The 12,031-nt window shown below is 68.4% G+C and overlaps 1 protein-coding gene across 1 annotated transcript in view; it reads left to right on the top strand.

Moving 5' to 3' along the window:
• Positions 1 to 1,568: 1,568 nt before the first annotated feature.
• The window catches only part of LOC137148218 (laminin subunit beta-2-like), a 28,743-nt gene continuing 18,280 nt past the window's right edge, over positions 1,569 to 12,031 (top strand). Inside the window, exons 1-10 of the mRNA XM_067540865.1 lie at positions 1,569 to 1,816; positions 2,585 to 2,633; positions 4,447 to 4,625; positions 8,914 to 9,037; positions 9,387 to 9,460; positions 10,074 to 10,262; positions 10,390 to 10,453; positions 10,711 to 10,913; positions 11,245 to 11,365; positions 11,553 to 11,741. Coding sequence (XP_067396966.1) covers positions 2,603 to 2,633; positions 4,447 to 4,625; positions 8,914 to 9,037; positions 9,387 to 9,460; positions 10,074 to 10,262; positions 10,390 to 10,453; positions 10,711 to 10,913; positions 11,245 to 11,365; positions 11,553 to 11,741 — 1,174 coding nt within the window. The 5' untranslated portion in view covers positions 1,569 to 1,816; positions 2,585 to 2,602. The remainder of the gene's footprint in view (positions 1,817 to 2,584; positions 2,634 to 4,446; positions 4,626 to 8,913; positions 9,038 to 9,386; positions 9,461 to 10,073; positions 10,263 to 10,389; positions 10,454 to 10,710; positions 10,914 to 11,244; positions 11,366 to 11,552; positions 11,742 to 12,031) is intronic.

Genomic DNA, 12,031 nt, shown 5'->3' on the forward strand with positions numbered 1-12,031 from the left:
GGGGGCTCTGCCCACTCACGGACGCCAGGCTGACCCGGCGGGGGCTGGAAGCCAGGAACGCTGCCGGCTGCTCCCTGGGCTGTGAACGCAGCCCGGCTGGGGTCTCCGCACGCCCCACGCGCAGGGCAGAGCCCACACGGGGCCCCACCTGGGGCGGGTCCCGGGGACAGAGCCACATCCAGGGCAGCCCTGTTGAAGAGGAGTTTAACAGCTGGAGGGCCGGGGGCAAACCCCGAGGCTCCCCGGGCGCCCTCCCAAGAGCCCTGCCCCCACGCGGGGGGTGAGTGGTGGGGGCTCCTGCCGCAGACAGGAGAGTCCTTGGCCGGGGAGCCGGCTCCGGCTCCAGCTCCGGCTCCAGCGCGGGGGCAGAGAGCGGAAGGGCCGCGGGGCCGCTCTGGCTAACTGGAGCCCTGCAGGTGGCCGGGCCAGGCCCCATCGCTCAGCCCCACAGACCATCCTGGGCTCAGCCCCTTGGGCTGCCCTTGCCCTGCCCGCCAGGGTTGGAGCCAGCCCGAGAAAGGAGAGAGCGCCTGGGCAGCCTGGCCCAGCTCCACCCCCTGCCCCTGCCCTGGGTCCCGCCGCGGGGGAGGGGACTTAACGGCCTTATAGCGACCGGTCCCTGCAGCAGCGGGGAGCCAGAGGGCGGCTGCACGTGTGGTGGGTCCCTGTGCGCTGCCCTCCAGGGCAGGGGTGTGGCCAGTCCCACCTGGGACCCGGAGTCAAACTCAGGCTCCCCCCTCCTGCAGAACCTGGCCCCCGGCCCCTGGGGCCGAGCTGCTGCCCGGGGATTCATCTGTGGCCATGGGCCGGCTGGTGCTGCTTGCCTCCTGGTCCCATGGGCTCCAAGGCCACCCAGGCCAAGGGGGCCGGGGTTTCTCCTCTCAGGGGCCAGCTTGGATGCCCCTGGGGACGGAGCCGGTCCCACGTCTGCTCGGCTCCCTCCCTGCCCAGCCCAGGTGTCCTGGGAGTGGGGGCCTTGGCTCTTTCCCACCCTGCCCCCACAGCAGCTGCGGGACACGCAGCCCCGCTGCTTTCCTGGCGAGCCTGGTGCAAGACACAACAGCACATTCCTGCCTGCCTGAGGCCAGCGCCCTGGGAACGTGGGCGCCGGGTGCACCGGGCGCCGGGCTCGACTTTCGTCCCAGCTGCTGGCCCTGGCACGGCCCTGCTCCCGCACGCCAGGGGTCGGGGGCCTTGCCCCCAGCGCGGCAGTCAGGGGCACTGGGTGGCCATTCATCAGCGGGGCCCAGCCCCTGGCCCAGCATGGCATGGGGGGAGCCAGCCTGCTCCGGCCCAGGCGCACCGCGCACCCCAGGAGCAGGGGGGCGGCTGAGGGGGCGCAGCTCCCTGCCCCTTGGTTTGTGCCCAACGGGGCGGCCGGTTCAACCTTAACTTTAAGCTTCCTGCTCCCGCCCCGGTGAGCCGAGCCGAGCCGAGCCGAGCGTGGCTGGGGGTCAGAGCGTGGCCGGCGGGCTGGCTCGGGGCCGGGGCCGGGGCTGTGTGTGCACCGCCGAGCAGAAAGAATCGGCTGTGACATTCCCGTAGCCTGGAGACCGCTAGTCCCTTTCACAGCCCAGCCCCATTTGAATAAGAATCGCCGGGAGGGAGCCCAGCCGCCTCAGTGTTACCCGGCGCAGCCCTGCCAGGTTGTTTTTGTGCTCCGCAGTTCTCACGCTGCCCGCCCGGGGCTCGGGATCCCAGGGCAGGAGGGGCGCTGAGGGGGCCGCGCTCCGCCCCGCCTGGAGCCAACTTTCCCCCTCCCCCAGCTTGTGGTGAGCGGCTCGGCTCCAGGCCCGCGGGCTGCACCGGCTCGGAGGTGAGTATGGGGGCGTCTCCGGGCGCAAGTGGGAGGGGGCCGCCCGGCACCCAGCCTGCAGCCTGGCCAGGGCCACGAATGGTCCGGCTGCCGGCATTCCTCCTCTGGCCCCGCGCCCCGGGGGGGTGAGTCGGCGGGGGGTGCCCTGGAGCCAGGGCTGAGGGTGCTGCTGCCCTCGCTGCACGTCCCAGCGCCGGGGAAGGAGCTCAGCACCAGCCCGGGAACGGGCTCGCCGGAGTCCCCATCGCCTGCTGCCCCAGGAGCCGCTGCCTCCAGCTGTGCTCCCCGCATGCCCCTGGCGAGGGGGCGCTTGGCCCCCCTAGGGCCGGCCCTGGGCCAGGTGCACCTGTTCGGAGACACAGGCTGCCTTAGCCACGGGACGCTCCAGGGCCGGAGGCGGGGGCCGGCAGGGAGGGGCCTGGCAAGGGGAGGGCGTGTGGGGGGGGCCAGAGACGCCGTCCTTGGGGGCGGGGGCTGAGCAGCCAGCCCTGCGGGTGCCCGGCTCTGCAAGGGGTGTTTGCACCACTTCCCTGGCACTGCTGCCTGCGACCCGGCCCTGGCCCCGGGCAGCCCTGGCCCCCCCGCCCGCAGGGTGGCAGGAAGGGGGCGCTGGGCCGTGCCCTGAAACCTTCCACTGCCGAGGGGAGACGCAGCCCCTTGGCCCAGCCCCGTGGCTAGGTGCCCAGAGCCCAGGGGCAGCCCGGTCCCGCTGGCGACCCCCTGCTCACCAGCCCGGCCTGGCGTAACCGTCTCCCTCCGTCTCCCCAGGCTGCCCCGGCTGTGCCCATGGAGCTGCTGCTCGCCATCCTGCTGCTGGGTGAGTCCCCGCACACGCGCCCCGGCCCCGGGCAGGGGGGCCAGGCAGGACGCAGACCCGGGGCGTGCATGCTGGGGGGCGTACAGCGGGGATGTGATCTGCGGGGCAGGCCCAGCCCCCAGCGTGCCGGCCGCCAGAGCCGCTCCGTCTGCGCGTGGTAAATCCCCCCAGGAGCCCGGCTCCGCTGAGCCCCGGGAGCGGGATTAGGGCAGCGCCTGACACAGCTCACACCTTCCGGTGACGGGCACAGAGCCGCCCTCCTCCCGCTGGCGCCGGGCGCTGGGCCTCCGCAGGCAGCAGGGATCGCTGCTCCGAGGCAGCGCAGAGCTCTGCCAAGGGGCGCGGGAGCGTCCTGACCCCCCCCACTGACCCCCCACATCCCAGCATGGCCTGACCCCCCCACTGACACCCCACATCCCAGCACGGCCTGACCCCCCACTGACACCCCACATCCCAGCATGGCCTGACCCCCCCACTGAGCCCCGCACCCGGCACGGCCTGACCCCCCCACTGACCCCCCACATCCCGGCATGGCCTGACCCCCCCACTGAGCCCCAGATCTCTGCATGTCCTGCCCCCTGCCACTGACCCCTGTGGACCCCTGCACACATTGACCCCCATGCACACCCCTCACGTCGGTGCACAGCCTGTGCACACGCACTGACGCGCACACTGCTCTGCAGCCCAGCATGTGCACACATGAACGTGCAGGGCCCTGCCACCCTCAGACCTACCCTGGGCACCTGGCTGCCTCCTGGCACCAGCAGTGTGCCAGGCCCCAGCATGCCCCCGGTGTGAGGCCAAGCGTCTGCTGGTGCCAGAGCCTGCTGCGGCCCTGCCCTCCCTCAGCCCCCAGCTCCTGACCCACCGCAGCCCCTGCTCTTCCCGGGGGATGTCCCGGCCGTGCCCAGGCGGGGCCCTGCTCTGGAATGTGTGGGGCGTGGCCCTGGCCCCTCCGGCGCCAGGCTGGGCACGGCCGCACTGGTTAATCATTGGCAGGCGCTGGGCAGGCCGAGGGAAGGGCTCCCGGGCCAGGCCTCTGAGAACGGGGGGCTGCAGGGAGCTGAGAACGGGAGGGATAGAGTCGGGGGCCAGGCCGGGAGCTCTCCGTGTTGTGGCGCACCTGGGCTGGACCAGCGGGTCTGGGCCCCGTGCCGGGCGCCGGAGAGAGACCCAGTGTCTGGGGGGGGGGGTTGCATGCAGGGGGTGCAGTGCAGGGGAGGAAGGGGTGGGGGGCCTCGTGCAGGGAGAGGGGTGCATGTGGGGGAGGGGTGCATGCAGGGCACTGGCTGTGCCGGGCTGACGGGCTCCCTGGCATGGCGGGCAATGGAAAAGCCACAGATAGTCTGTCCCCCCATCCCCCGCCCTCACTGGCTCCAGCGCCCCCTCGGGCCCAGGGGACAAACATGCCTGTCTGTGTAGGCGGCACCAGAGCTGCAGCTGGGCCCCCGGCGGGAGGCCTGGCCGTGGGGCTGGCCGGGCAGACGTGCCGGAGGCCGCTTGCGCCTGCCTCGCTGGGCTGGGCTGGGCTGGGGCCATCGCCATCCGGGCTGAACCTGTCGTCCTGTGTTGGGCGGTCCCAGCCCGTGGCACCACCCGGACCTGTGTCCTCTATGGCCCATGGCCGCCACGGCAGGGCAGGGCAGGGCAGGGCAGTCCGTGGCACAGCCTCGTCCCCGTGGCACAGCCCTGCCTGTGGCACAGCCTTGCCCGCCGGGTCACTGGGACCGGAGAGCCCAGAACGCCGCTAAGCCCGCAGACGGGGCGCCTCACCTCCCCTTCTCAGCAGGCCGCTCCCTGTGCTTCTCTCCAGCCCAGGGGCCAGGCGCTGTGAGCCAGGAAGAGCCGGACCTGCCGCCCCATGGCTGCTCTGCGGGGAGCTGCTACCCGGCCACCGGGAACCTGCTCGTCGGCCGGGCCCACGGCCTGAGCGCCACGTCCACGTGTGGGCTGCAGGGGCCCCAGGAGTACTGCATCGTCAGCCACCTGCAGGTACCCGCCAGCCCGTCCCTGCGGAGCAAGTGCCCCCTAAGGCAGGGCGCGGGGGCCGGCCATGCCCCCTGAGCGCGGGTGCTCTGGGGCCGGGCTCAGCAATGGGCCCAGCACTGATCTCCATGCAGGGCGCGCACAGCCGCCCCCGTGCAGCACCCTCATGCAGCCATGTGTGCCCACGCCCCTCGTCACCCTCCCGCGCTGTCCCCTGCACACAGGGGCCGGGACCCTCCCGTCCAGGGTATCCAGGTGAGCCTGGCCCCTGCTGCCGCCTGCCCCGAGCCCTGCGCCCACCGGCCTCTGGCGCGCCTGGCCAGGGGAGACGCAGGGCTTATGGGAAGCCGTGTCCTGCCCCCAACCACTCGGCCCCAGCCTTGGCTGGCAGCGCCTGCGGGCAAGCCAGAGTCAGCACGTGTGTGTGTGAGTCTGTCTGTTTGGCTGGGCGTGTGTGTGTGAGATGGGGTCAGAGAGTTTCGGGCCAGGAGGGAGCAGACGGCCCGTCTGCCCTCGCGTAGGCCCCAGGCCCTGGGACGAGACCCGGGCGTTAGAGCCGCCGGAGCCCGGCTGTCGTGTGCCACAGGCCGAGAACAGCAGGGGCGAGTGTCCGGGGCCGGGGCCGCGCAGCAGCCGGGAAATGATTCCATGAGATGCACCCGGATACTCCCGGCAAGTGTCCCGCATCCCACGTGCAGAGGGAGGTGACCCCCTCGAGGTCACGGCCGGTCTGACCTGCGGAGATCCCCCCCAATCCACGTGGGGCGCTGGGTTAGCCCTGAGCAGGGGAGTGAGAAGCAGCCGCCAGGCACCTGAGAGGGCGAATGCCCAGCATCCCAGCTCCAGCCATGGCCCCCCCTTGCTTCTGAGGCTGGAGCCAAAAAAATAAGCAAAGAGAACCCCTCCAAGAATACATGGGGGGTCCCTTCCTGACCCCTGCGGTGACCAGCTGAAGCCCTGAAGCATGAGCATTTAGGACAGAGAGCCCAGCCCCACCCTGTGCAGCAGCCCCGTCATGCAATCAGATCACCGGTGGCCCTGCTTGTGTCTCAGCTGCGTTCTGTGGTTTGCCCAGTGCAGATTCGCAGGCCGGGGGTGCCCCCGCCTGTACCCAGTCTCCTGGAGCACCCCGCCCGTTAGTGTGCTGGATTCCAAGGCTCTACGCCGCTCCACAGGGTAATTCCACCACCTACCGCCAGGACTTGAAGATTGTGTCTTTGGGCTCCATGATCCCAGCCAAGCCAGACTCCTGCAGACTTTCCGACCTCTTCAAGGTGCACTGCTTTCAGTCAGCATCTGCAGTGACACCAGGCGGCCTTCTAACAACAACACAACTATTTATTAGTCACCTGGATCTGAACATCCTGGAGTCGGAATGAGAGAGGCAGTAGCCAGGGCTTTGCCACGCTCTGTTCTCCGCGCTCCATCCCCTCTCTGTCCCCTTCAGCTCCCAGCACCAGAGAGCTGCCTGTCCGTGCACCCGGATTTTCTGAACGCAGACGCCTGCCACCTCGGCTGTGTTCTGTGGCACATGCTCTGCTGCCTGAGCAGCCTCTGTCCTGGGGCGACTTGTCTCTGCAGCGTCTGCCATTGCAATGGGTGGGAGGCTCCACGTCTCCGAGACCCGGCCTGGCCTCCCCTGTGCCAGGGAAGGGTCAGTTCTTCCCGGGGTGGCGTTGCCAAGGGCTGGGCGCCGAGTCACACGGGCAGCTCTGCCCGTCCCAGCCCAGCCCCACCTCGCTCACGGCCCCCACCACACCTATGGGGAGCCGGTTTCTCCTTCGACGGTTAGAAACCTTCTCCTTCCAAGCCTAAATCTCTCCATGACCATTGTATCCTCGTTCTTGGGCCCGTGTGGCCTTTAACTGAACCAGCTCTTCTCCCTGCGTGGTGCTCACAGAGCTGTCAGCTCCCCCCGGCGATCATCATCCCCCCTCCAGCCTCCGCCACCGCCCGGACCAGCCAGGGCCCGGCTCTGCACTTTGCAGTCATCTGTCCTGAGCACCAGTGACCAGGGCTGGCCGCGGCCTGCCAACAGCATATTGCCTCCCGCCCTCTCGGAGACGCCTCGCCTGCTGCATCCTGGCTTTGATCTTTTCACAGCCGCAGCCCAGCGGTGGCTGCTAGTCAGCCTGTGATCAGCCCACACCACAGAGAACCAGAGAACCAGAGATGATGAGGGCTGGACGGGACCTCAGGAGGGCACATCTAGTCCAACCCCTGCTCAAAGCAGGACCAACCCTGACTAAATCATCCCAGCCAGGGCTTTGTCAAGCCGGGCCTTCAAACCCTCTAAAGATGGAGATTCCACCCCCTCCCCAGGTAACCCATTCCAGTGCTTCACCACCCTCCTAGGGAAAAAGTTTTTCCTAATATCCAACCTCGACCTCCCTCCCTGCAACTTGAGACCATTGCTCCTTGTTCTGTCATCTGCCACCACTGAGAACAGCCTAGCTCCATCCTCCCTGGAATCCCCTTTCAGGTAGTTAAAGGTTGCTATCAAATCCCCCCTCATTCTTCTCTTCTGCAGACTAAACAAGCCTAGTTCCCTCAGCCTCTCCTCATAAGTCCTTGTGCTCCAGCCCCCCAATCATTTTTGTTGCCCTCCGCTGGACTCTCTCCAGCTTCTCCACATCCTTTTTGTAGTGGGGGGGGGGGGGGGCGGGCCCAAATCTGGACACAATACTCCAAATGTGGTCTCACCAGTGCCGAATAGAGGGGAATAATCACTGCCCTCCATCTGCTGGCAATGCTCCTACTAATGCAGCCCAATATGCTATTAGCCTTCTTGGCAACCAGGGCACACTGCTGACTCATATCCAGCTTCTTATCCACTGTTACCCCCAGGTCCTTTTCTGCAGAACTGCTGCCTAGCTCGTTGGTCCCCAGTCTGTAGCTCTGCATGGGATTCTTCCGTCCTAAGTGCAGGACTCTGCACTTGTCCTTGTTGAACCTCATCAGATTTCTTTTGGCCCAATCCTTCAATTTGTCTAGCTCACTCTGTATCCTATCCCTACCTTCCAGGGTATCTACCACTCCCCCCAGCTTAGTGTCATCTGCAGACTTGCTGAGGGTGCAATCTACCCCATCCTCCAGATCATTGATGATCCTCTCCTGTCTCTTCCCATGGCCGAGAGAGCCCCCAGCTTGGAGCAGACAGTCTCACGTGGCCTTCGCTTCGGACTGTGGCCTCTCAGCCCATGTCAGTCTCTGCTGTCTCCAAGGTCGGCCGTGTCCCCGTGTGATCATCTGACACTCCCAGCTCCCTCCAGCCGCACCCTGCTGCTCCGGGCCATGGGCAGGAAAGAAAATATTAAATAGACGTCGCAGATCCACAGGAGTGGGGCTGCAGTGGGCCAGGCTCTGGGAGCCCCCGAGGGGTCTCACTCTTCCTCCAGGGGAAGCCACGTGGCCTCACCAACCGCTTAGATCTCTGAGCTCCGGCCAGCGAGTCCCACAGAGACACCCTGGCAGAGACCAGTCCAGTCTGAGGGAGCAGCGCTGCCTCCACCACACGTCTGCAGGGACACGCGGCCAGCCCGGGCACCTGCTGGGTTTGTTAGCAGCTGGGCACGGCACAGGAAGCCGAGTTAGCCAGAGAAAGGGAGGGTCTGGCCTGGGAGCCGGAACCCAGCCAAGCTGTAGGGACCCCATTGCTCCAGCCCTGTCTGCTCTGTGTCCCAGTTCGGGTGGGCAGCCCCCCCAGCCCCTCCTCAGTCCTTGTCTGCAGCTGGTCACAGCCGGCTGGTGTGCTCCGGAGGGGCCGCCATGCTCACTCGGTGTCAGATGTCGCAGTGACTGGACGTCCCTTGTCCTCAGGGCTCTCCATGAGGCTGGGAGCCAGGCCCGGCCAGCCAGGTGTCAGTCACGCCTGTCGGAGCCTGCCCCAGCGCACACTGCCTCGGCAACAATGCGGCAAGGGGGAAACCGAGGCACACACAGTGTTCATACAGAATATTACAGAAACGTCCCACTTCATCACAAAGGAATCCGTCTGTCCGCCTGGAGCCATGTGTGTGTGCGAGAGTCCGTCTGTCTGCGTGCATCAGTGTGTGTGCGAGAGAGAGAGAGTCCATCGGCCTGGATCTGTGTGTGTGAGTCCATCTGTCCAGCTGGGGCCGTGTGTGTGTCTGGGTGAGTCTGTCCATCTGGCCAAGTGCTGAAGAGAATTGCTCTGGCGCACCTGTGGGCCCAGGGTCTGGGCAGCCCCTGGTGCTCTGGTCTGTCCGTCTGTCCTGGTGGGTGGGGGGGGGGGCGGGGCAGGGCCAGCCCTGGGACACTCTCTGTGTTGCAGGACTCTGAGAAATGCTTCACCTGCGACTCCCGGGACCCGTCCCTGCGCAGCAGCCACCGCATCCAGAACGTCTTGTACCTGAGCAGCCGGGACGGCCACAGGACCTGGTGGCAGTCGGAGAACGGTGAGGCCATGGCGAGGGCCCGGACTCCAGCCCCACAGCTGGGCCGGGCCGGGCCGGGGTCCTGGCCTTACAGGACCCAGAGCCCCACCGCGGAGCCAGGGCTCGGCCCCAGGGCTGCTCCGCGGGGACGCCACTCCCAGCAACCCCAGGCTGGCTGGACAGTCACCCCGAGGCCGGGGGCCAGGCCGGGCAGCCCATGCAGCCCCCACAGCTGCCTGTGGGGGACCATGGCTTGAGAGGCGAGGGCAGCAAAGCGCTGGCACCGGCAGGTGCGGCAGAATGGGGAGGTGACCCTGCCCCGTCTCCGGGGGGCTGGTGCACTGCGGGTGACCCTGCCCCGTCTCCGCAGGCGTGGAGCACGTCAGCATCCGCCTGGACCTGGAGGCCGAGTTCCACTTCACCCACCTCATCATGACCTTCAAGGTAACGGCCCTGCACTGGCGGTGGGGGGGCAGCAGGGCCACGCCTGCCCGGAGCAGCCATCCCCTGGTCCCCGTGCTGGCTCTGTAGGGCTGGGGGCACAGCCCCCCCCCGACACCTGCCCAGGCCATGCTGGGGGAGCCCCCCCCATGACAGAGCCCCCAGGAACCGGGCTCTGGAACCACGCCCCCCCAGAGCCGTCCCCTTGCCTCTCCCCAGTCCTGTGTCTGCGTCCGGCACCCTCCTGTCGCCACCTGCCGCAAGGGGTCACAGCCGGCTGGCCCAGGCAGGGGTCCGGGTGGCCATTGTTTGCCTGCCTTCGGCTGGGAAAGGCCCGTCTGCCCTCCAGTGCCTCTGCGGTGATCGCACGCCCGGGTCCCATCACCGACATACCTGAGTCACACATGGGGAAACTGAGGCACACACCCAGCACTCAGAGAAAACCCCAAGAATGTCTCCTCTTCGGCACATCTCTCCCCAACTCCCCGAAACTTCCCCCAACACTCTGCTGGGGGTGCAGCTCCCCCCACCCCGACATCCCACTGGGGGTGCAGCTTCCCCCCCTTCCCTTCCCCCCGCCCGGGGCCCGCTCTCAGCTCCCGCGTTTCTCCCCCAGACCTTCCGCCCGGCGGCCATGCTGCTGGAGCGCTCGGCGGATTTCGGCCGCACCTGGCGGGTGTATCGCTACTTCGCCTACAACTGCTCCGGGCTCTTCCCGGCCGTCCCCGTCCAGGCCTCGGGCCACATCGACGAGGTGCTGTGCGACCAGCGCTACTCCGAGATGGAGCCCTCCAGCCACGGCGAGGTGGGCGCCGCCAGGGCATCGGGGCTGGCGGGGGGCGGCTCTGGTGTCCAAGGCGCCTGGGGCACGGGGGTCTGGCCCGTCGGGGGACGGCTCTGGTGTCTAACGCTGCCCCTCCCCTGTCGCCCAGGTGATCTTCAAGGTCCTGGACCCGTCCATCCCGGTGGAGGATCCCTACAGCCAGGACATCCAGGGTAGGGGCGCGAGGAGGGGGGCTCGGCCCAGACACACTGGTTGGGGGCCGGGCTGGGATCACTGTCCCGGAGCTCGGAGTCATGGGGCACCAGGTTCAGAGCGCGGGCAGCTCAGAGGGCCAGGGCCTCGCCCCAGGGGAAGCACCGGACGTGGGGGGCGTGAAGGACTGTCCATGGGGGGCTGGGGGTGCGGGGACTGGGGGGCCGGCAGGGCCAGGAGGCGGGGCCGGTGCTGAGCTCCGCCCCCCACCCCCCAGATCTGCTGCGCGTCACCAACCTGCGGGTGAACCTGAGCAAGCTGCACACGCTGGGCGACGAGCTGCTGGACGCGCGGCGGGAGGTGCGGGAGAAGTATTACTACGCCCTCTACGAGCTGGTGCTGCGCGGGAACTGCTTCTGCTACGGCCACGCCAGCCAGTGCGCGCCCGGCCCCGGGGAGCCGCGGGGCGTGGAGGGCATGGTAAGGGGGCAGACCCCACCCTTGGCGCTACCACAAGACCTGCCCACAAAGCAGCCAGGCACAGCCGAGGGGGGGCACCGGGTGGCTTCTCTGCCCTTGATTCCCAGGGCAGCGGGGGGCCTGGGGCAGCCCCACGGGTCCCTGTGTCCGGGCTTCCCTTCTGCGCAGACGTTACCCGCGGGGGCCTGACGCTGAACCTGTCTGGGGCCACCAATGGCAGCTGAGGGCCCGGGGCCATGCGCCGTCACTGGGATGTCCGGCCGGGGCAGTGCCCCATGTGCTGCGGCCTGGGGCATGGCTGAGCTGGGCACGGGCTCTGCTTCTCCCCCAGATTCACGGCCGCTGCGTCTGCGAGCACCACACCACGGGCCTGAACTGCGAGCGGTGCCAGGACTTCCACCAGGACCTGCCCTGGCGCCCGGCCGAGGGGACCCAGCCGCACGCCTGCAAAGGTGAGAGAGCCCCCGGCCCCCGCCTGCTTCCCACCCGCGTGCCCGCTGCTGTGACCCTGCCTGATTTCACACCTAGTGCGGCAGGCGTGCCCGGGGGGCAGAGCTGTGGGGTGTGCCCGGGGGCAGGTATGGGGTGTGGCGGGGTCTGTGCGAGTCCCCATCGTTGGTGGGACCCATCTCTTCCCAGAGTGCGACTGTAACCAGCACTCGCGCCGGTGCCACTTCGACATGGCCGTGTACCTGGCCACGGGCAACGCCAGCGGGGGCGTCTGTGACGAGTGCCAGCACAACACCATGGGCCGCCGCTGCCAGCTCTGCAAACCCTTCTACTACCGCCAGCCGCGGGCCGACCTCCGGGCCAGCACCGCCTGCGTGCGTGAGTGCCCCGCGTCCCCCGGCGGGACGGGACGGGACGGGACGGGACGGGCCAGCGGCTCAGGGAGGGAATCGCCCCCAGTGTTCTCGGGGCTTTGCTCTCCTTCCTCCAAAGCGGGGGGCCCGGAGCTCGGAGGGGCTGTCCCGGGGCAGGCTGGGAGGGGATACAGGGGGTACCATGGCTGGGGGAGGGGATACAGGGGGCGGGGCCAGGGCTGGTGGGAGGGGCAGGTGGGGGAGGGGCACCGTGGCTGGGGGAGGGGATACAGGGGGCGGGGCCAGGGCTGGTGG

The sequence above is a fragment of the Emydura macquarii genome, unplaced genomic scaffold (assembly GCF_026122565.2).
Source record: "Emydura macquarii macquarii isolate MOO-44397 ecotype Brisbane River unplaced genomic scaffold, CSIRO-AGI_Emac_v2 contig_71, whole genome shotgun sequence".
NCBI classification, from domain to species: domain Eukaryota; kingdom Metazoa; phylum Chordata; order Testudines; family Chelidae; genus Emydura; species Emydura macquarii.